Below are 23,746 nucleotides of genomic sequence, written 5' to 3' on the forward strand. Positions count from 1 at the left end.
CGATTTAGCGCTCAGCCCGAGCGAGCAGCGCTGCCCCTACACTCCCTGATTCAGCGCTCAGCCCGAGCGAGCAGCGCTGCCCCTACACTCCCCGATTCAGCGCTCAGCCCGAGCGAGCAGCGCTGCCCCTACACTCCCTGATTCAGCGCTCAGCCCGAGCCAGCAGCGCTGCCCCTACACTCCCCGATTTAGCGCTCAGCCCGAGCGAGCAGCGCTGCCCCTACACTCCCCGATTCAGCGCTCAGCCCGAGCGAGCAGCGCTGCCCCTACACTCCCTGATTCAGCGCTCAGCCCGAGCCAGCAGCGCTGCCCCTACACTCCCCGATTCAGCGCTCAGCCCGAGCGAGCAGCGCTGCCCCTACACTCCCCGATTTAGCGCTCAGCCCGAGCGAGCAGCGCTGCCCCTACACTCCCTGATTCAGCGCTCAGCCCGAGCGAGCAGCGCTGCCCCTACACTCCCCGATTCAGCGCTCAGCCAACTAGCTGGTAAGAGTATTCCTCTAACATAGCGTCTGGGGTTGTTGCTGAGCAGCCGTGGAGACACATTCATTATCACATGGGGGATTGATCATTTAGATCTTCTGGTAAGTGGCCTACTTACTGGCGGGGAAGCTATAGAAGGCGGTCAGACCCCAGACATCACCTCTGCGGTCTACGCTGCACCAAATCTCCATTGGAGGATCCAGAAAGGGTTTGTTCTCAGCCCTATACAGAATTTTAACCCCTTAGTGACCAAGCTTTTTCGTCCCCCCCCCCACCCCCCCTCTCCATTAATAAATGCATGAGGGTTGCTGTCTGCACTCTTCAGCGGGGCCACATAACCTACTGAGCAATCCTAAATGGAAATCCCCGACATTGCGCCATTGTTCCGTGTGTCTTGTTTCTGCGGACAACAAACTGCAACAAGACTGACCAGGTCACGTTACTCTGCGGTCGGTGCGATTACTGCGCTGCCGGCCGCCTAGAGTTTTTTTTGCTCTACTACTTTTTTTAATCACTTTCTGCCGCCATCTTCCGCACGTCATAACGTATTTTTCCGTCGACGCGGCTGTGCGGGGCTCATTTTGCGGGACGTCGCGTAGTTTCAGTTGGTGCTATTTTGGAATACATACGACTTTGATCGCTTTTTATTAGATTTTTTTCTTAGCAACAAGGTGACCAAAAAAGCGCATTTCTGGCGTTTTTTTTTTTTTAGGGAACGTTCACGGTGCGCGGTAAATAATGCGTTACGCTGATAGACCGGACTTTACAGACGCAGCGATACCAAATACGTACGGTTTACACTATTTTACTGTAAATATGGTAAAAGGTTTTTTTTAATTTGTATAACTTTTTTTAAATGAATAAAACTTTATTGATCTTTTACTTTTCAGCCCCCCTGGGGGACCACAACATGTGAGGCTCCGGTCGCTCCTGCAGTAGGACGGGATGCCATAGCAGTAGGTCATACTGCAATCTGACAGCCCACCCCATGGGGGCGGCGTGGTAGGCAGTCTTCAGAAGACCCCCGACCGCCATGACAGCTTTCCTGATCTCGTTGTGGGGGAGGGCTTCTGTCAGCAATAAAGGGTTAACAGTCGATCGGCGGCACGGCTTGTCAGGACTGTTGCCTGCAGGTGTCAGCTGTAAGAAACCTGCGGCTGTACACCGCTGCGGAGCGCGGCGCCGGCTGTACACCGCTGCGGAGAGCGGCGCCGGCTGTACACCGCTGCGGAGAGCGGCGCCGGGGGCCACATTCTAGCAGGACTCCGCAATATGTTGTACGTCCACGAAGGAACGCAGCAGAGATCTGGGCATCCGCTGGGGATACACGTCAGATCTGCCCCCAGCCAGCAAGAGAAAAGAGGTGGTCATCGGGGTCGTTACCTGCGCCACACGGGCATTCTTAATACTGATTGGTGTGTGCTGGATGCCTTTCAACCCAAAGAGGTCCACAACGTCCATCGGTTCCTGCGCAAAACAAAAAACAACAGGCAAATAATGAACGCCGATGACCACAAGGCACCAAGGCCACGCTCCACAGGACCACGAGTCACCGAAAACACGCCCCCATAGGGCCACCGAAGACACGCCCCACCCCCACAACACACCGAAGATACGTGCCACCCCGTATGGTTGCAGAACCATGATACAACGAAGATGTGACCAACCCCCACCAGACTGCAGCACCGTGGTACGCTGTAGATGTACGTCCCCTCACGGTACTGGTGCAGTATGTCTCCACTGGAACTAGGGGTGGAGACATGGGTTGGCCGACCAGAGTGAGAGGAAACTCCAACGTATCGCCCCCATCAGCACCCCATCTTTTGCGGTGTTGTGGCCAGCTCTGGTGAGGACTGACAGCTGCTTGGCAGCAGCTACGTCTCCCCGCAGCCCTCCGCCTTGCTTCAAAGTACTGTACGCCAACCCTGGCTCTGCTGCACCTCATGGCGTGTGATAAACCGTCCCCACCCAGGGGGCAGCTCTCTCACGGACCGCCTCTACTAGCGGCCTGTGATGCTGGACCGTAACAGTGGGGCCGGCCGCTGTGTCGGCGTGGGGACACGGACGCTGAGAGAGTGGTTGGTGTTGCAGAGGGCGGCGCCAGAGCTGGATGGGAGAGTCAGTGCAGCTCCGGGGCTACGGGCCAGCCAATCCAAAGTTGAGTGCGTGTGGTTTGTCTCCACCCACGCTGCACCGGTACCGCGGCGCGCCATGTTGTACTAGGACTATTACCTGGAGTTTCATTCATGACAATCAGCGCAACACCGATGCAACGGCAGCGACCAGGTCAACGGCACTTACCTCATAATAGCCGTCGATGAAGACGGTGATCATCTGGGGATTAACCCCTTGTGCCGAGAGCAGAGACCGCAGCATCCTGCAAGACGACGGACATGAGAGGTTTACCCTCCCCCACCATCGATGGAGATGTTACAGGACCCCCCCCCCCCCTCTCCTGTGCTCACCTGTACAGGTAATTAGGGCGGTTCCCAGCAATCACCGCCACCGGCACCTCCAACACCTTGTTTTCTTTTAGCTGTAAGGAAAATAAGACCATAGAGTTCCAGGATTGGCGGCGGCGTGCGCAGCGAGGGAGCGAGGGCGAGGTGCGCAGCGAGGGAGCGAGGGCGGGCAGCGCAGCGAGGGAGCGAGGGCGGGCAGCGCAGCGAGGGAGCGAGGGCGGGGAGCGCAGCGAGGGAGCGAGGGCGGGGAGCGCAGCGAGGGAGCGAGGGCGGGGAGCGCAGCGAGGCAGCGAGGGCGGGGAGCGCAGCGAGGGAGCGAGGGCGAGGAGCGCAGCGAGGGAGCGAGGGCGAGGAGCGCAGCGAGGGAGCGAGGGCGGGGAGCGCAGCGAGGGAGCGAGGGCGGGCAGCGCAGCGAGGGAGCGAGGGCGGGCAGCGCAGCGAGGGAGCGAGGGCGGGCAGCGCAGCGAGGGAGCGAGGGCGGGCAGCGCAGCGAGGGAGCGAGGGCGGGCAGCGCAGCGAGGGAGCGAGGGCGGGCAGCGCAGCGAGGGAGCGAGGGCGGGCAGCGCAGCGAGGGAGCGAGGGCGGGCAGCGCAGCGAGGGAGCGAGGGCGGGCAGCGCAGCGAGGGAGCGAGGGCGGGCAGCGCAGCGAGGGAGCGAGGGCGGGCAGCGCAGCGAGGGAGCGAGGGCGGGCAGCGCAGCGAGGGAGCGAGGGCGGGCAGCGCAGCGAGGGAGCGAGGGCGGGCAGCGCAGCGAGGGAGCGAGGGCGGGCAGCGCAGCGAGGGAGCGAGGGCGAGGTGCGCAGCGAGGGAGCGAGGGCGGGGTGCGCAGCGAGGGAGCGAGGGCGGGGTGCGCAGCGAGGGAGCGAGGGCGGGGTGCGCAGCGAGGGAGCGAGGGCGGGGTGCGCAGCGAGGGAGCGAGGGCGGGGTGCGCAGCGAGGGAGCGAGGGCGGGGTGCGCAGCGAGGGAGCGAGGGCGGGGTGCGCAGCGAGGGAGCGAGGGCGGGGTGCGCAGCGAGGGAGCGAGGGCGGGGTGCGCAGCGAGGGAGCGAGGGCGGGGTGCGCAGCGAGGGAGCGACGGCGTGGAGCGCGGCGAGGGTGCGAAGGCGGGGAGCGCGGCGAGGGTGCGAAGGCGGGGAGCGCGGCGAGGGAGCGAAGGCGGGGAGCGCGCGAGGGAGCGAAGGCGGGGAGCGCGGCGAGGGAGCGAAGGCGGGGAGCGCGGCGAGGGAGCGAAGGCGGGGAGCGCGGCGAGGGAGCGAAGGCGGGGAGCGCGGCGAGGGAGCGAAGGCGGGGAGCGCGGCGAGGGAGCGAAGGCGGGGAGCGCGGCGAGGGAGCGAAGGCGGGGAGCGCGGCGAGGGAGCGAAGGCGGGGAGCGCGGCGAGGGAGCGAAGGCGGGGAGCGCGGCGAGGGAGCGAAGGCGGGGAGCGCGGCGAGGGAGCGAAGGCGGGGAGCGCGGCGAGGGAGCGAAGGCGGGGAGCGCGGCGAGGGAGCGAAGGCGGGGAGCGCGGCGAGGGAGCGAAGGCGGGGAGCGCGGCGAGGGAGCGAAGGCGGGGAGCGCGGCGAGGGAGCGAAGGCGGGGAGCGCGGCGAGGGAGCGAAGGCGGGGAGCGCGGCGAGGGAGCGAAGGCGGGGAGCGCGGCGAGGGAGCGAAGGCGGGGAGCGCGGCGAGGGAGCGAAGGCGGGGAGCGCGGCGAGGGAGCGAAGGCGGGGAGCGCGGCGAGGGAGCGAAGGCGGGGAGCGCGGCGAGGGAGCGAAGGCGGGGAGCGCGGCGAGGGAGCGAAGGCGGGGAGCGCGGCGAGGGAGCGAAGGCGGGGAGCGCGGCGAGGGAGCGAAGGCGGGGAGCGCGGCGAGGGAGCGAAGGCGGGGTGCGCGGCGAGGGAGCGAAGGCGGGGTGCGCGGCGAGGGAGCGAAGGCGGGGTGCGCGGCGAGGGAGCGAAAGCGGGGTGCGCGGCGAGGGAGCGAAAGCGGGGTGCGCGGCGAGGGAGCGAAAGCGGGGTGCGCGGCGAGGGAGCGAGGGCGGGGTGCGCAGCGAGGTAGCGAGGGCGGGGAGCGCAGCGAGGGAGCGAAGGCGGGGTGCGCAGCGAGGGAGCGAGGGCGGGGTGCGCAGCGAGGGAGCGAGGGCGGGGTGCGCAGCGAGGGAGCGAGGGCGGGGTGCGCAGCGAGGGAGCGAGGGCGGGCAGCGCAGCGAGGGAGCGAGGGCGGGCAGCGCAGCGAGGGAGCGAGGGCGGGCAGCGCAGCGAGGGAGCGAGGGCGGGCAGCGCAGCGAGGGAGCGAGGGCGGGCAGCGCAGCGAGGGAGCGAGGGCGAGGTGCGCAGCGAGGGAGCGAGGGCGGGGTGCGCAGCGAGGGAGCGAGGGCGGGGTGCGCAGCGAGGGAGCGAGGGCGGGGTGCGCAGCGAGGGAGCGAGGGCGGGGTGCGCAGCGAGGGAGCGAGGGCGGGGTGCGCAGCGAGGGAGCGAGGGCGGGGTGCGCAGCGAGGGAGCGAGGGCGGGGTGCGCAGCGAGGGAGCGAGGGCGGGGTGCGCAGCGAGGGAGCGAGGGCGGGGTGCGCAGCGAGGGAGCGACGGCGTGGAGCGCAGCGAGGGTGCGAAGGCGGGGAGCGCAGCGAGGGAGCGAAGGCGGGGAGCGCGGCGAGGGTGCGAAGGCGGGGAGCGCGGCGAGGGTGCGAAGGCGGGGAGCGCGGCGAGGGAGCGAAGGCGGGGAGCGCGCGAGGGAGCGAAGGCGGGGAGCGCGGCGAGGGAGCGAAGGCGGGGAGCGCGGCGAGGGAGCGAAGGCGGGGAGCGCGGCGAGGGAGCGAAGGCGGGGAGCGCGGCGAGGGAGCGAAGGCGGGGAGCGCGGCGAGGGAGCGAAGGCGGGGAGCGCGGCGAGGGAGCGAAGGCGGGGAGCGCGGCGAGGGAGCGAAGGCGGGGAGCGCGGCGAGGGAGCGAAGGCGGGGAGCGCGGCGAGGGAGCGAAGGCGGGGAGCGCGGCGAGGGAGCGAAGGCGGGGAGCGCGGCGAGGGAGCGAAGGCGGGGAGCGCGGCGAGGGAGCGAAGGCGGGGAGCGCGGCGAGGGAGCGAAGGCGGGGAGCGCGGCGAGGGAGCGAAGGCGGGGAGCGCGGCGAGGGAGCGAAGGCGGGGAGCGCGGCGAGGGAGCGAAGGCGGGGTGCGCGGCGAGGGAGCGAAGGCGGGGTGCGCGGCGAGGGAGCGAAGGCGGGGTGCGCGGCGAGGGAGCGAAAGCGGGGTGCGCGGCGAGGGAGCGAAAGCGGGGTGCGCGGCGAGGGAGCGAAAGCGGGGTGCGCAGCGAGGGAGCGAAAGCGGGGTGCGCAGCGAGGGAGCGAGGGCGGGGAGCGCAGCGAGGGAGCGAAGGCGGGGAGCGCAGCGAGGGAGCGAAGGCGGGGTGCGCAGCGAGGGAGCGAGGGCGGGGTGCGCAGCGAGGGAGCGAGGGCGGGGTGCGCAGCGAGGGAGCGAGGGCGGGGTGCGCAGCGAGGGAGCGAGGGCGGGGAGCGCAGCGAGGGAGCGAGGGTGGGGAGCGCAGCGAGGGAGCGAAGGCGGGGAGCGCAGCGAGGGAGCGAAGGCGGGGTGCGCGAGGGCGGGGTGCGCAGCGAGGGTGGGGCTGGCCTGTTCACACACTGACAATTAACTGTGGACTCAAATCCCGCCCCCGGACATGTGAACGGTTCACGCGGCAGGAAGGGGGGGGGGGGGTCATTACAAACCACATCCAGTCGTGTGTGAGCCGAGAGTATGGGGGCTACAGAGCAGAGACCCCAAGACGGGGGGCGCAGAACCAAAGGCCAAGAGACCCCTGAACTCACCCACTTGTCCCCCCAATAGGAGCCCCCGGATATAAACATGGGGGTCCCTAATGCCACATTATACCTGTGTGCAGGACACAGCGGGCGCCAGCAGGGAGGGTCATTGGCGCGGCGCAGGCCCTGAGCAGGCGCAGCTTGGAGTCCAAAGAGTTAAATTGCTGGTTCTTCCCTCCTATAGAAGGTCTTCAGAGGACGGGGATTACAAGTCAGGAGCACGAGGGCGAAACGGGAGGCGTTACAACCCGACGCAGCCGCGTCCTGCAGGACGACTCCACCTGGAAGCAAGAACCACCTTAAATATTTGCTACCGAACGACGACGCTGCTGCGCTCCACATGGGGTGCGTTCACTCCCTCAGAGCGCCGCCTCCTCGTGGACTGCTAAACGCGACGCCACTGGGGACTGAAGGGTTAACCTGCCCTGATTCGCGCCTGGTCTAGATTTTCTCGCACGGTTTTGCGACGGCGTGGACGCTTCTTCGGCCGGCGGGCGATACTCACTGCCATGGGGTTGAACTCAATGGGAGTGGGGTCCTTGCAGCTGCACACGCTGCCGTAGCCCTCCACTTTGCTGCAGAAGCGTCTCCGGCGGCGGTTCTGCTCGGTGTCCGGCCAGCGGCATTCAGCATCTACAACAGCAGAGAGTCATCCTGGTCAGACCACATGATAAAGCGCAGGAGACGGGGGGCCGAGGCGCTCGCAGACCCCACACCGAGAGCCACCGCACCATCCTCTGATAGTCCTCTCCGGAAAACACGGGGGGGGGGGGGCTGCTGTCGGGGCAGAAGTCAACAGCCACACAGAGGACTACCAGAAGTAGTCCTGAATATTCATGAGCTGCAAAAAGCCCCGCCCACCCGACCTCCAGCCAATGAGCGACTCTATAGTCTATAGTACTAGTGAGGACCCCCAGTATCAGCAACCCAGGTATAGTAGTGTCTATAGTAGTAGTGAGGGACCCCAGTATCGGCCCCCCTGTTATAGTAGTGTCTATAGTAGTATTGAGGACCCCCAGTATCAGCCTCCCCCCCTGTTATAGTAGTGTCTATAGAAGTAGTGAGGACCCCCAGTATCAGCCCCCCGGGTATAGTAGTGTCTATAGAAGTAGTGAGGACCACCAGTATCAGCCCCCCCTGTTATAGTAGCGTCTATAGTAGTAGTGAGGGACCCCCATTATCAGCCCCCCGGGTATAGTAGTGTCTATAGAAGTAGTGAGGACCCCCAGTATCAGCCCCCCGGGTATAGTAGTGTCTATAGTAGTAGTGAGGACCCCCAGTATCGGCCCCCCAGGTATAGTAGTGTCTATAGTAGTAGTGAGGACCCCCAGTATCAGCCCCCCAGGTATAGTAGTGTCTATAGTAGTAGTGAGGACCCCCAGTATCAGCCCCCCTGTTATAGTAGTGTCTATAGTAGTAGTGAGGACCCCCAGTATCAGCCCCCCTGTTATAGTAGTGTATATAGTAGTAGTGAGGACCCCCAGTATCAGCCCCCCGGGTATAGTAGTGTCTATAGTAGTAGTGAGGACCCCCAGTATCAGCCCCCCAGGTATAGTAGTAGTGAGGACCCCCAGTATCAGCCCCCCGGGGTATAATAGTGTCTATAGTAGTAGTGAGGGACCCCAGTATCAGCCCCCCCAGGTATAGTAGTGTCTATAGAAGTAGTGAGGACCCCCAGTATCAGCCCCCCCAGGTATAGTAGTGTCTATAGAAGTAGTGAGGACCCCCAGTATCAGCCCCCCCAGGTATAGTAGTGTCTATAGAAGTAGTGAGGACCCCCAGTATCAGCCCCCCCAGGTATAGTAGTGTCTATAGTAGTAGTGAGGGACCCCCAGTATCAGCCCCCCGGGTATAGTAGTGTCTATAGTAGTAGTGAGGACCCCCAGTATCAGCCCCCCAGGTATAGTAGTGTCTATAGTAGTAGTGAGGACCCCCAGTATCAGCCCCCCGGGGTATAATAGTGTCTATAGTAGTAGTGAGGGACCCCAGTATCAGCCCCCCCTGTTATAGTAGTGTCTATAGTAGTAGTGAGGACCCCCAGTATCAGCCCCCCGGGTATATTAGTGTCTATAGTAGTAGTGAGGACCCCCAGTATCAGCCCCCCGGGTATAGTAGTGTCTATAGTAGTAGTGAGGACCCCCAGTATCAGCCCCCCCTGTTATAGTAGTGTCTATAGTAGTAGTGAGGACCCCCAGTATCAGCCCCCCGGGTATATTAGTGTCTATAGTAGTAGTGAGGGACCCCAGTATCAGCCCCCCGGTTATAGTAGTGTCTATAGTAGTAGTGAGGACCCTCAGTATCAGCCCCCCCCTGTTATAGTAGTGTCTATAGTAGTAGTGAGGACCCCCAGTATCAGCCCCCCCTGTTATAGTAGTGTCTATAGTAGTAGTGAGGACCCCAGAATCAGCCCCCCCAGGTATAGTAGTGTCTATAGAAGTAGTGAGGACCCCCAGTATCAGCACCCCCAGGTATAGTAGTGTCTATAGTAGTAGTGAGGACCCCCAGTATCAGCCCCCCGGGTATAGTAGTGTCTATAGTAGTAGTGAGGACCCCCAGTATCAGCCCCCCCAGGTATAGTAGTGTCTATGGTAGTAGTGAGGACCCCCAGTATCAGCCCCCCTGTTATAGTAGTGTCTATAGTAGTAGTGAGGGACCCCCAGTATCAGCCCCCCGGGTATAGTAGTGTCTATAGTAGTAGTGAGGACCCCCAGTATCAGCCCCCCAGGTATAGTAGTGTCTATAGTAGTAGTGAGGACCCCCAGTATCAGCCCCCCCGGTATAGTAGTGTTTATAGTGGTAGTGAGGACCCCCAGTATCAGCCCCCCGGGTATAGTAGTGTCTATAGTAGTAGTGAGGGACCCCCAGCATCAGCCCCCCGGTTATAGTAGTGTCTATAGTAGTAGTGAGGGACCCCCAGTATCAGCCCCCCGGGTATAGTAGTGTCTATAGTAGTAGTGAGGACCCCCAGTATCAGCCCCCCAGGTATAGTAGTGTCTATAGAAGTAGTGAGGACCCCCAGTATCAGCCCCCGGGTATAGTAGTGTCTATAGTAGTAGTAGTGAGGACCCCCAGTATCAGCCCCCCGGGTATAGTAGTGTCTATAGTAGTAGTGAGGACCCCCAGTATCAGCCCCCCCGGTTATATTAGTGTCTATAGTAGTAGTGAGGGACCCCAAGTATCAGCCCCCCTGTTATAGTAGTGTCTATGGTAGTAGTGAGGACCCCAAGTATCAGCCCCCCGGGGTATAGTAGTGTCTATGGTAGTAGTGAGGACCCCCAGTATCAGCCCCCCAGGTATATTAGTGTCTATAGTAGTAGTGAGGACCCCCAGTATCAGCCCCCCTGTTATAGTAGTGTCTATAGTAGTAGTGAGGGCCCCCAGTATCAGCCCCCCGGTTATAGTAGTGTCTCTAGTAGTAGTGAGGGACCCCCAGTATCAGCCCCCCGGGTATAGTAGTGTCTATAGTACTAGTGAGGACCCCCAGTATCAGCCCCCCTGTTATAGTAGTGTCTATAGTAGTAGTGAGGACCCCCAGTATCAGCCCCCCAGGTATAGTGGTGTCTATAGTACTAGTGAGGACCCCCAGTATCAGCCCCCCTGTTATAGTAGTGTCTATAGTACTAGTGAGGACCCCCAGTATCAGCCCCCCGGGTATAGTAGTGTCTACAGTACTAGTGAGGACCCCCAGTATCAGCCCCCCAGGTATAGTAGTGTCTATAGTAGTAGTGAGGACCCCCAGTATCAGCCCCCCCGGTTATATTAGTGTCTATAGTAGTAGTGAGGGACCCCAAGTATCAGCCCCCCTGTTATAGTAGTGTCTATGGTAGTAGTGAGGACCCCCAGTATCAGCCCCCCCAGGTATAGTAGTGAGGACCCCCAGTATCAGCCCCCCAGGTATATTAGTGTCTATAGTAGTAGTGAGGACCCCCAGTATCAGCCCCCCGGTTATAGTAGTGTCTATAGTAGTAGTGAGGACCCCCAGTATCAGCCCCCCTGTTATAGTAGTGTCTATAGTAGTAGTGAGGGCCCCCAGTATCAGCCCCCCGGTTATAGTAGTGTCTCTAGTAGTAGTGAGGGACCCCCAGTATCAGCCCCCCGGGTATAGTAGTGTCTATAGTACTAGTGAGGACCCCCAGTATCAGCCCCCCTGTTATAGTAGTGTCTATAGTAGTAGTGAGGACCCCCAGTATCAGCCCCCCAGGTATAGTGGTGTCTATAGTACTAGTGAGGACCCCCAGTATCAGCCCCCCTGTTATAGTAGTGTCTATAGTACTAGTGAGGACCCCCAGTATCAGCCCCCCTGTTATAGTAGTGTCTATAGTACTAGTGAGGACCCCCAGTATCAGCCCCCCGGGTATAGTAGTGTCTACAGTACTAGTGAGGACCCCCAGTATCAGCCCCCCAGGTATAGTAGTGTCTACAGTACTAGTGAGGACCCCCAGTATCGGCCCCCCTGTTATAGTAGTGTCTATAGTAGTAGTGAGGACCCCCAGTATCAGCCCCCCTGTTATAGTAGTGTCTATAGTAGTAGTGAGGACCCCCAGTATCAGCCCCCCCGGGTATAGTAGTGTCTATAGTAGTAGTGAGGACCCCCAGTATCAGCCCCCCGGGTATAGTAGTGTCTATAGTAGTAGTGAGGGACCCCAGTATCAGCCCCCCGGGTATAGTAGTGTCTATAGTAGTAGTGAGGACCCCCAGTATCAGCCCCCCTGTTATAGTAGTGTCTATAGTAGTAGTGAGGACCCCCAGTATCAGCCCCCCGGGTATAGTAGTGTCTATAGTACTAGTGAGGACCCCCAGTATCAGCCCCCCTGTTATAGTAGTGTCTATAGTAGTAGTGAGGACCCCCAGTATCAGCCCCCCGGGTATAGTAGTGTCTATAGTACTAGTGAGGACCCCCAGTATCAGCCCCCCAGGTATAGTAGTGTCTATAGTACTAGTGAGGACCCCCAGTATCAGCCCCCCTGTTATAGTAGTGTCTATAGTAGTAGTGAGGACCCCCAGTATCAGCCCCCCGGGTATAGTAGTGTCTATAGTAGTAGTGAGGACCCCCAGTATCAGCCCCCCTGTTATAGTAGTGTCTATAGTAGTAGTGAGGACCCCCAGTATCAGCCCCCCGGGTATAGTAGTGTCTATAGTAGTAGTGAGGACCCCCAGTATCAGCCCCCCGGGTATAGTAGTGTCTATAGTACTAGTGAGGACCCCCAGTATCAGCCCCCCTGTTATAGTAGTGTCTATAGTAGTAGTCAGGACCCCCAGTATCAGCCCCCCGGGTATAGTAGTGTCTATAGTACTAGTGAGGACCCCCAGTATCAGCCCCCCGGGTATAGTAGTGTCTATAGTAGTAGTGAGGACCCCCAGTATCAGCCCCCCTGTTATACTAGTGTCTATAGTAGTAGTGAGGACCCCCAGTATCAGCCCCCCGGGTATAGTAGTGTCTATAGTACTAGTGAGGACCCCCAGTATCAGCCCCCCTGTTATAGTAGTGTCTATAGTAGTAGTGAGGACCCCCAGTATCAGCCCCCCGGGTATAGTAGTGTCTATAGTAGCAGTGAGGGACCCCCAGTATCAGCCCCCCAGGTATAGTAGTGTCTATAGTAGTAGTGAGGGACCCCCAGTATCAGCCCCCAGGTATAGTAGTGTCTATAGTAGTAGTGAGGGACCCCCAGTATCAGCCCCCCGGGTATAGTAGTGTCTATAGTAGTAGTGAGGACCACCAGTATCAGCCCCCCGGGTATAGTAGTGTCTATAGTAGTAGTGAGGACCACCAGTATCAGCCCCCCCAGGTATAGTAGTGTCTATAGTAGTAGTGAGGACGTCCAGTATCAGCCCCCCCGTTATAGTAGTGTCTATAGTAGTAGTGAGGACCCCCAGTATCAGCCCCCCGGGGTATAATAGTGTCTATAGTAGTAGTGAGGACCCCCAGTATCAGCCCCCCTGTTATAGTAGTGTCTATAGTACTAGTGAGGACCCCCAGTATCAGCCCCCCTGTTATAGTAGTGTCTATAGTAGTAGTGAGGACCCCCAGTATCAGCCCCCCGGGTATAGTAGTGTCTATAGTACTAGTGAGGACCCCCAGTATCAGCCCCCCTGTTATAGTAGTGTCTATAGTAGTAGTGAGGACCCCCAGTATCAGCCCCCCGGGTATAGTAGTGTCTATAGTAGTAGTGAGGACCCCCAGTATCAGCCCCCCGGGTATAGTAGTGTCTATAGTACTAGTGAGGACCCCCAGTATCAGCCCCCCAGGTATAGTAGTGTCTATAGTACTAGTGAGGACCCCCAGTATCAGCCCCCCCGTTATAGTAGTGTCTATAGTAGTAGTGAGGACCCCCAGTATCAGCCCCCCGGGTATAGTAGTGTCTATAGAATTATTGAGGACCCCCAGTATCAGCCCCCCTGTTATAGTAGTATCTATAGAAGTAGTGAGGACCCCCCAGTATCAGCCCCCCGGGTATAGTAGTGTCTATAGAAGTAGTGAGGACCACCAGTATCAGCCCCCCGGGTATAGTAGTGTCTATAGAAGTAGTGAGGACCCCCAGTATCAGCCCCCGGGTATAGTAGTAGTGAGGGACCCCCAGTATCAGCCCCCCGGGTATATTAGTGTCTATAGTAGTAGTGAGGACCCCCAGTATCAGCCCCCGGGTATAGTAGTGTCTATAGTAGTAGTGAGGACCCCCAGTATCGGCCCCCCGGGTATAGTAGTGTCTATAGTAGTAGTGAGGACCCCCAGTATCAGCCCCCCGGGTATAGTAGTGTCTATAGTAGTAGTGAGGACCCCCAGTATCAGCCCCCCCATTATAGTAGTGTCTATAGTAGTAGTGAGGACCCCCAGTATCAGCCCCCCGGGTATAGTAGTGTCTATAGAAGTAGTGAGGACCCCCAGTATCAGCCCCCCGGGTATAGTAGTGTCTATAGAAGTAGTGAGGACCACCAGTATCAGCCCCCCCTGTTATAGTAGTGTCTATAGTAGTAGTGAGGGACCCCCATTATCAGCCCCCCGGGTATAGTAGTGTCTATAGAAGTAGTGAGGACCCCCAGTATCAGCCCCCCGGTTATAGTAGTGTCTATAGTAGTAGTGAGGGACCCCAGTATCAGCCCCCCCAGGTATAGTAGTATCAGCCCCCCGGGTATAGTAGTGTCTATAGAAGTAGTGAGGACCCCCAGTATCAGCCCCCCGGGTATAGTAGTGTCTATAGCAGTAGTGAGGACCCCCAGTATCAGCCCCCCGGTTATAGTAGTGTCTATAGTAGTAGTGAGGGACCCCAGTATCAGCCCCCCGGGTATAGTAGTGTCTATAGTAGTAGTGAGGACCCCCAGTATCAGCCCCCCGGGGTATAGTAGTGTCTATAGAAGTAGTGAGGACCCCCAGTATCAGCCCCCCCTGTTATAGTAGTGTCTATAGTAGTAGTGAGGGACCCCAAGTATCAGCCCCCCCGGGTATAGTAGTGTCTATAGAAGTAGTGAGGACCCCCAGTATCAGCCCCCCCGGGTATAGTAGTGTCTATAGAAGTAGTGAGGACCCCCAGTATCAGCCCCCCGGGTATAGAAGTATTGAGGACCCCCAGTATCAGCCCCCCCCCGTTATAGTAGTGTCTATAGTAGTAGTGAGGACCACCAATATCAGCCCCCCGGGTATAGTAGTGTCTATAGAAGTAGTGAGGACCCCCAGTATCAGCCCCCCGGGTATAGTAGTGTCTATAGAAGTAGTGAGGACCACCAGTATCAGCCCCCCGGGGTATAGTAGTGTCTATAGTAGTAGTGAGGACCCCCAGTATCAGCCCCCCGGGTATATTAGTGTCTATAGTAGTAGTGAGGACCCCCAGTATCAGCCCCCCGGTTATAGTAGTGTCTATAGTAGTAGTGAGGGACCCCAGTATCAGCCCCCCCAGGTATAGTAGTATCAGCCCCCCTGTTATAGTAGTGTCTATAGTAGTAGTGAGGACCCCCAGTATCAGCCCCCCCTGTTATAGTAGTGTCTATAGTAGTAGTGAGGACCCCAGAATCAGCCCCCCCAGGTATAGTAGTGTCTATAGAAGTAGTGAGGACCCCCAGTATCAGCACCCCCAGGTATAGTAGTGTCTATAGTAGTAGTGAGGACCCCCAGTATCAGCCCCCCGGGTATAGTAGTGTCTATAGTAGTAGTGAGGACCCCCAGTATCAGCCCCCCCAGGTATAGTAGTGTCTATGGTAGTAGTGAGGACCCCCAGTATCAGCCCCCCTGTTATAGTAGTGTCTATAGTAGTAGTGAGGGACCCCCAGTATCAGCCCCCCGGGTATAGTAGTGTCTATAGTAGTAGTGAGGACCCCCAGTATCAGCCCCCCAGGTATAGTAGTGTCTATAGTAGTAGTGAGGACCCCCAGTATCAGCCCCCCCGGTATAGTAGTGTTTATAGTGGTAGTGAGGACCCCCAGTATCAGCCCCCCGGGTATAGTAGTGTCTATAGTAGTAGTGAGGGACCCCCAGCATCAGCCCCCCGGTTATAGTAGTGTCTATAGTAGTAGTGAGGGACCCCCAGTATCAGCCCCCCGGGTATAGTAGTGTCTATAGTAGTAGTGAGGACCCCCAGTATCAGCCCCCCAGGTATAGTAGTGTCTATAGAAGTAGTGAGGACCCCCAGTATCAGCCCCCGGGTATAGTAGTGTCTATAGTAGTAGTAGTGAGGACCCCCAGTATCAGCCCCCCGGGTATAGTAGTGTCTATAGTAGTAGTGAGGACCCCCAGTATCAGCCCCCCCGGTTATATTAGTGTCTATAGTAGTAGTGAGGGACCCCAAGTATCAGCCCCCCTGTTATAGTAGTGTCTATGGTAGTAGTGAGGACCCCAAGTATCAGCCCCCCGGGGTATAGTAGTGTCTATGGTAGTAGTGAGGACCCCCAGTATCAGCCCCCCAGGTATATTAGTGTCTATAGTAGTAGTGAGGACCCCCAGTATCAGCCCCCCTGTTATAGTAGTGTCTATAGTAGTAGTGAGGGCCCCCAGTATCAGCCCCCCGGTTATAGTAGTGTCTCTAGTAGTAGTGAGGGACCCCCAGTATCAGCCCCCCGGGTATAGTAGTGTCTATAGTACTAGTGAGGACCCCCAGTATCAGCCCCCCTGTTATAGTAGTGTCTATAGTAGTAGTGAGGACCCCCAGTATCAGCCCCCCAGGTATAGTGGTGTCTATAGTACTAGTGAGGACCCCCAGTATCAGCCCCCCTGTTATAGTAGTGTCTATAGTACTAGTGAGGACCCCCAGTATCAGCCCCCCGGGTATAGTAGTGTCTACAGTACTAGTGAGGACCCCCAGTATCAGCCCCCCAGGTATAGTAGTGTCTATAGTAGTAGTGAGGACCCCCAGTATCAGCCCCCCCGGTTATATTAGTGTCTATAGTAGTAGTGAGGGACCCCAAGTATCAGCCCCCCTGTTATAGTAGTGTCTATGGTAGTAGTGAGGACCCCCAGTATCAGCCCCCCCAGGTATAGTAGTGAGGACCCCCAGTATCAGCCCCCCAGGTATATTAGTGTCTATAGTAGTAGTGAGGACCCCCAGTATCAGCCCCCCGGTTATAGTAGTGTCTATAGTAGTAGTGAGGACCCCCAGTATCAGCCCCCCTGTTATAGTAGTGTCTATAGTAGTAGTGAGGGCCCCCAGTATCAGCCCCCCGGTTATAGTAGTGTCTCTAGTAGTAGTGAGGGACCCCCAGTATCAGCCCCCCGGGTATAGTAGTGTCTATAGTACTAGTGAGGACCCCCAGTATCAGCCCCCCTGTTATAGTAGTGTCTATAGTAGTAGTGAGGACCCCCAGTATCAGCCCCCCAGGTATAGTGGTGTCTATAGTACTAGTGAGGACCCCCAGTATCAGCCCCCCTGTTATAGTAGTGTCTATAGTACTAGTGAGGACCCCCAGTATCAGCCCCCCTGTTATAGTAGTGTCTATAGTACTAGTGAGGACCCCCAGTATCAGCCCCCCGGGTATAGTAGTGTCTACAGTACTAGTGAGGACCCCCAGTATCAGCCCCCCAGGTATAGTAGTGTCTACAGTACTAGTGAGGACCCCCAGTATCGGCCCCCCTGTTATAGTAGTGTCTATAGTAGTAGTGAGGACCCCCAGTATCAGCCCCCCTGTTATAGTAGTGTCTATAGTAGTAGTGAGGACCCCCAGTATCAGCCCCCCCGGGTATAGTAGTGTCTATAGTAGTAGTGAGGACCCCCAGTATCAGCCCCCCGGGTATAGTAGTGTCTATAGTAGTAGTGAGGGACCCCAGTATCAGCCCCCCGGGTATAGTAGTGTCTATAGTAGTAGTGAGGACCCCCAGTATCAGCCCCCCTGTTATAGTAGTGTCTATAGTAGTAGTGAGGACCCCCAGTATCAGCCCCCCGGGTATAGTAGTGTCTATAGTACTAGTGAGGACCCCCAGTATCAGCCCCCCTGTTATAGTAGTGTCTATAGTAGTAGTGAGGACCCCCAGTATCAGCCCCCCGGGTATAGTAGTGTCTATAGTACTAGTGAGGACCCCCAGTATCAGCCCCCCAGGTATAGTAGTGTCTATAGTACTAGTGAGGACCCCCAGTATCAGCCCCCCTGTTATAGTAGTGTCTATAGTAGTAGTGAGGACCCCCAGTATCAGCCCCCCGGGTATAGTAGTGTCTATAGTAGTAGTGAGGACCCCCAGTATCAGCCCCCCTGTTATAGTAGTGTCTATAGTAGTAGTGAGGACCCCCAGTATCAGCCCCCCGGGTATAGTAGTGTCTATAGTAGTAGTGAGGACCCCCAGTATCAGCCCCCCGGGTATAGTAGTGTCTATAGTACTAGTGAGGACCCCCAGTATCAGCCCCCCTGTTATAGTAGTGTCTATAGTAGTAGTCAGGACCCCCAGTATCAGCCCCCCGGGTATAGTAGTGTCTATAGTACTAGTGAGGACCCCCAGTATCAGCCCCCCGGGTATAGTAGTGTCTATAGTAGTAGTGAGGACCCCCAGTATCAGCCCCCCTGTTATACTAGTGTCTATAGTAGTAGTGAGGACCCCCAGTATCAGCCCCCCGGGTATAGTAGTGTCTATAGTACTAGTGAGGACCCCCAGTATCAGCCCCCCTGTTATAGTAGTGTCTATAGTAGTAGTGAGGACCCCCAGTATCAGCCCCCCGGGTATAGTAGTGTCTATAGTAGCAGTGAGGGACCCCCAGTATCAGCCCCCCAGGTATAGTAGTGTCTATAGTAGTAGTGAGGGACCCCCAGTATCAGCCCCCAGGTATAGTAGTGTCTATAGTAGTAGTGAGGGACCCCCAGTATCAGCCCCCCGGGTATAGTAGTGTCTATAGTAGTAGTGAGGACCACCAGTATCAGCCCCCCGGGTATAGTAGTGTCTATAGTAGTAGTGAGGACCACCAGTATCAGCCCCCCCAGGTATAGTAGTGTCTATAGTAGTAGTGAGGACGTCCAGTATCAGCCCCCCCGTTATAGTAGTGTCTATAGTAGTAGTGAGGACCCCCAGTATCAGCCCCCCGGGGTATAATAGTGTCTATAGTAGTAGTGAGGACCCCCAGTATCAGCCCCCCTGTTATAGTAGTGTCTATAGTACTAGTGAGGACCCCCAGTATCAGCCCCCCTGTTATAGTAGTGTCTATAGTAGTAGTGAGGACCCCCAGTATCAGCCCCCCGGGTATAGTAGTGTCTATAGTACTAGTGAGGACCCCCAGTATCAGCCCCCCTGTTATAGTAGTGTCTATAGTAGTAGTGAGGACCCCCAGTATCAGCCCCCCGGGTATAGTAGTGTCTATAGTAGTAGTGAGGACCCCCAGTATCAGCCCCCCGGGTATAGTAGTGTCTATAGTACTAGTGAGGACCCCCAGTATCAGCCCCCCAGGTATAGTAGTGTCTATAGTACTAGTGAGGACCCCCAGTATCAGCCCCCCCGTTATAGTAGTGTCTATAGTAGTAGTGAGGACCCCCAGTATCAGCCCCCCGGGTATAGTAGTGTCTATAGAATTATTGAGGACCCCCAGTATCAGCCCCCCTGTTATAGTAGTATCTATAGAAGTAGTGAGGACCCCCCAGTATCAGCCCCCCGGGTATAGTAGTGTCTATAGAAGTAGTGAGGACCACCAGTATCAGCCCCCCGGGTATAGTAGTGTCTATAGAAGTAGTGAGGACCCCCAGTATCAGCCCCCGGGTATAGTAGTAGTGAGGGACCCCCAGTATCAGCCCCCCGGGTATATTAGTGTCTATAGTAGTAGTGAGGACCCCCAGTATCAGCCCCCGGGTATAGTAGTGTCTATAGTAGTAGTGAGGACCCCCAGTATCGGCCCCCCGGGTATAGTAGTGTCTATAGTAGTAGTGAGGACCCCCAGTATCAGCCCCCCGGGTATAGTAGTGTCTATAGTAGTAGTGAGGACCCCCAGTATCAGCCCCCCCATTATAGTAGTGTCTATAGTAGTAGTGAGGACCCCCAGTATCAGCCCCCCGGGTATAGTAGTGTCTATAGAAGTAGTGAGGACCCCCAGTATCAGCCCCCCGGGTATAGTAGTGTCTATAGAAGTAGTGAGGACCACCAGTATCAGCCCCCCCTGTTATAGTAGTGTCTATAGTAGTAGTGAGGGACCCCCATTATCAGCCCCCCGGGTATAGTAGTGTCTATAGAAGTAGTGAGGACCCCCAGTATCAGCCCCCCGGTTATAGTAGTGTCTATAGTAGTAGTGAGGGACCCCAGTATCAGCCCCCCCAGGTATAGTAGTATCAGCCCCCCGGGTATAGTAGTGTCTATAGAAGTAGTGAGGACCCCCAGTATCAGCCCCCCGGGTATAGTAGTGTCTATAGCAGTAGTGAGGACCCCCAGTATCAGCCCCCCGGTTATAGTAGTGTCTATAGTAGTAGTGAGGGACCCCAGTATCAGCCCCCCGGGTATAGTAGTGTCTATAGTAGTAGTGAGGACCCCCAGTATCAGCCCCCCGGGGTATAGTAGTGTCTATAGAAGTAGTGAGGACCCCCAGTATCAGCCCCCCCTGTTATAGTAGTGTCTATAGTAGTAGTGAGGGACCCCAAGTATCAGCCCCCCCGGGTATAGTAGTGTCTATAGAAGTAGTGAGGACCCCCAGTATCAGCCCCCCCGGGTATAGTAGTGTCTATAGAAGTAGTGAGGACCCCCAGTATCAGCCCCCCGGGTATAGAAGTATTGAGGACCCCCAGTATCAGCCCCCCCCCGTTATAGTAGTGTCTATAGTAGTAGTGAGGACCACCAATATCAGCCCCCCGGGTATAGTAGTGTCTATAGAAGTAGTGAGGACCCCCAGTATCAGCCCCCCGGGTATAGTAGTGTCTATAGAAGTAGTGAGGACCACCAGTATCAGCCCCCCGGGGTATAGTAGTGTCTATAGTAGTAGTGAGGACCCCCAGTATCAGCCCCCCGGGTATATTAGTGTCTATAGTAGTAGTGAGGGACCCCAGTATCAGCCCCCCGGTTATAGTAGTGTCTATAGTAGTAGTGAGGACCCTCAGTATCAGCCCCCCCCTGTTATAGTAGTGTCTATAGTAGTAGTGAGGACCCCCAGTATCAGCCCCCGGGTATAGTAGTGTCTATAGTAGTAGTGAGGACCCCCAGTATCGGCCCCCCGGGTATAGTAGTGTCTATAGTAGTAGTGAGGACCCCCAGTATCAGCCCCCCTGTTATAGTAGTGTCTATAGTAGTAGTGAGGACCCCCAGTATCAGCCCCCCGGGTATAGTAGTGTCTATAGTAGTAGTGAGGACCCCCAGTATCAGCCCCCCGGTTATAGTAGTGTCTATAGTAGTAGTGAGGACCCCCAGTATCAGCCTCCCCTGTTATAGTAGTGTCTATAGTAGTAGTGAGGACCCCAGTATCAGCCCCCCCAGGTATAGTAGTGTCTATAGAAGTAGTGAGGACCCCCAGTATCAGCCCCCCCAGGTATAGTAGTGTCTATAGTAGTAGTGAGGACCCCCAGTATCAGCCCCCCGGGTATAGTAGTGTCTATAGTAGTAGTGAGGACCCCCAGTATCAGCCCCCCCAGGTATAGTAGTGTCTATGGTAGTAGTGAGGACCCCCAGTATCAGCCCCCCTGTTATAGTAGTGTCTATAGTAGTAGTGAGGGACCCCCAGTATCAGCCCCCCGGGTATAGTAGTGTCTATAGTAGTAGTGAGGACCCCCAGTATCAGCCCCCCAGGTATAGTAGTGTCTATAGTAGTAGTGAGGACCCCCAGTATCAGCCCCCCGGGGTATAATAGTGTCTATAGTAGTAGTGAGGACCCCCAGTATCAGCCCCCCCGGTATAGTAGTGTTTATAGTGGTAGTGAGGACCCCCAGTATCAGCCCCCCGGTTATAGTAGTGTCTATAGTAGTAGTGAGGCACCCCCAGTATCAGCCCCCCGGGTATAGTAGTGTCTATAGTAGTAGTGAGGGACCCCCAGCATCAGCCCCCCGGTTATAGTAGTGTCTATAGTAGTAGTGAGGGACCCCCAGTATCAGCCCCCCGGGTATAGTAGTGTCTATAGTAGTAGTGAGGACCCCCAGTATCAGCCCCCCAGGTATAGTAGTGTCTATAGAAGGAGTGAGGACCCCCAGTATCAGCCCCCGGGTATAGTAGTGTCTATAGTAGTAGTAGTGAGGACCCCCAGTATCAGCCCCCCGGGTATAGTAGTGTCTATAGTAGTAGTGAGGATCCCCAGTATCAGCCCCCCCGGTTATATTAGTGTCTATAGTAGTAGTGAGGGACCCCAAGTATCAGCCCCCCTGTTATAGTAGTGTCTATAGTAGTAGTGAGGACCACCAGTATCAGCCCCCCGGGTATAGTAGTGTCTATGGTAGTAGTGAGGACCACCAGTATCAGCCCCCCGGGTATAGTAGTGTCTATGGTAGTAGTGAGGACCACCAGTATCAGCCCCCCAGGTATAGTAGTGTCTATGGTAGTAGTGAGGACCCCCAGTATCAGCCCCCCCCAGGTATAGTAGTGTCTATGGTAGTAGTGAGGACCCCCAGTATCAGCCCCCCAGGTATATTAGTGTCTATAGTAGTAGTGAGGACCCCCAGTATCAGCCCCCCTGTTATAGTAGTGTCTATAGTAGTAGTGAGGGCCCCCAGTATCAGCCCCCCGGTTATAGTAGTGTCTCTAGTAGTAGTGAGGGACCCCCAGTATCAGCCCCCCGGGTATAGTAGTGTCTATAGTACTAGTGAGGACCCCCAGTATCAGCCCCCCAGGTATAGTAGTGTCTATAGTAGTAGTGAGGACCCCCAGTATCAGCCCCCCTGTTATAGTAGTGTCTATAGTAGTAGTGAGAACCCCCAGTATCAGCCCCCCGGGTATAGTAGTGTCTATAGTACTAGTGAGGACCCCCAGTATCAGCCCCCCTGTTATAGTAGTGTCTATAGTAGTAGTGAGGACCCCCAGTATCAGCCCCCCGGGTATAGTAGTGTCTATAGTAGTAGTGAGGGACCCCAGTATCAGCCCCCCGGGTATAGTAGTGTCTATAGTAGTAGTGAGGACCCCCAGTATCAGCCCCCCAGGTATAGTGGTGTCTATAGTACTAGTGAGGACCCCCAGTATCAGCCCCCCTGTTATAGTAGTGTCTATAGTACTAGTGAGGACCCCCAGTATCAGCCCCCCTGTTATAGTAGTGTCTATAGTAGTAGTGAGGGACCCGCAGTATCAGCCCCCCGGGTATAGTAGTGTCTATAGTAGTAGTGAGGACCCCCAGTATCAGCCCCCCCGGGTATAGTAGTGTCTATAGTAGTAGTGAGGACCCCCAGTATCAGCCCCCCGGGTATAGTAGTGTCTATAGTAGTAGTGAGGGACCCCAGTATCAGCCCCCCGGGTATAGTAGTGTCTATAGTAATAGTGAGGACCCCCAGTATCAGCCCCCCTGTTATAGTAGTGTCTATAGTAGTAGTGAGGACCCCCAGTATCAGCCCCCCGGGTATAGTAGTGTCTATAGTACTAGTGAGGACCCCCAGTATCAGCCCCCCTGTTATAGTAGTGTCTATAGTAGTAGTGAGGACCCCCAGTATCAGCCCCCCGGGTATAGTAGTGTCTATAGTACTAGTGAGGACCCCCAGTATCAGCCCCCCAGGTATAGTAGTGTCTATAGTAGTAGTGAGGACCCCCAGTATCAGCCCCCCTGTTATAGTAGTGTCTATAGTAGTAGTGAGAACCCCCAGTATCAGCCCCCGGGTATAGTAGTGTCTATAGTACTAGTGAGGACCCCCAGTATCAGCCCCCCTGTTATAGTAGTGTCTATAGTAGTAGTGAGGACCCCCAGTATCAGCCCCCCGGGTATAGTAGTGTCTATAGTAGTAGTGAGGGACCCCAGTATCAGCCCCCCGGGTATAGTAGTGTCTATAGTAGTAGTGAGGACCCCCAGTATCAGCCCCCCTGTTATAGTAGTGTCTATAGTAGTAGTGAGGACCCCCAGTATCAGCCCCCCGGGTATAGTAGTGTCTATAGTACTAGTGAGGACCCCCAGTATCAGCCCCCCTGTTATAGTAGTGTCTATAGTAGTAGTGAGGACCCCCAGTATCAGCCCCCCGGGTATAGTAGTGTCTATAGTACTAGTGAGGACCCCCAGTATCAGCCCCCCGGGTATAGTAGTGTCTATAGTAGTAGTGAGGACCCCCAGTATCAGCCCCCCGGGTATAGTAGTGTCTATAGTAGTAGTGAGGACCCCCAGTATCAGCCCCCCGGGTATAGTAGTGTCTATAGTACTAGTGAGGACCCCCAGTATCAGCCCCCCTGTTATAGTAGTGTCTATAGTAGTAGTGAGGACCCCCAGTATCAGCCCCCCGGGTATAGTAGTGTCTATAGTAGTAGTGAGGACCCCCAGTATCAGCCCCCCGGGTATAGTAGTGTCTATAGTAGTAGTGAGGGACCCCCAGTATCAGCCCCCAGGTATAGTAGTGTCTATAGTAGTAGTGAGGGACCCCCAGTATCAGCCCCCCGGGTATAGTAGTGTCTATAGTAGTAGTGAGGGACCCCCAGTATCAGCCCCCCGGGTATAGTAGTGTCTATAGTAGTAGTGAGGACCACCAGTATCAGCCCCCC

The 23,746-nt window shown here is 56.8% G+C and overlaps 1 protein-coding gene across 1 annotated transcript in view; it reads right to left on the reverse strand.

Annotated features, from left to right (window-relative positions):
• POMGNT1 (protein O-linked mannose N-acetylglucosaminyltransferase 1 (beta 1,2-)) overlaps window positions 1-23,746 on the reverse strand; it is a 107,169-nt gene that overhangs the window by 40,541 nt on the left and 42,882 nt on the right. Inside the window, exons 9-12 of the mRNA XM_066598041.1 lie at window positions 7,229-7,356; window positions 2,949-3,019; window positions 2,785-2,860; window positions 1,867-1,950 (exon numbers count right to left, since the gene is read on the reverse strand). Coding sequence (XP_066454138.1) covers window positions 1,867-1,950; window positions 2,785-2,860; window positions 2,949-3,019; window positions 7,229-7,356 — 359 coding nt within the window. The remainder of the gene's footprint in view (window positions 1-1,866; window positions 1,951-2,784; window positions 2,861-2,948; window positions 3,020-7,228; window positions 7,357-23,746) is intronic.

The sequence above is a fragment of the Eleutherodactylus coqui genome, chromosome 3 (genome assembly GCF_035609145.1).
Source record: "Eleutherodactylus coqui strain aEleCoq1 chromosome 3, aEleCoq1.hap1, whole genome shotgun sequence".
Classification (NCBI taxonomy): domain Eukaryota; kingdom Metazoa; phylum Chordata; class Amphibia; order Anura; family Eleutherodactylidae; genus Eleutherodactylus; species Eleutherodactylus coqui.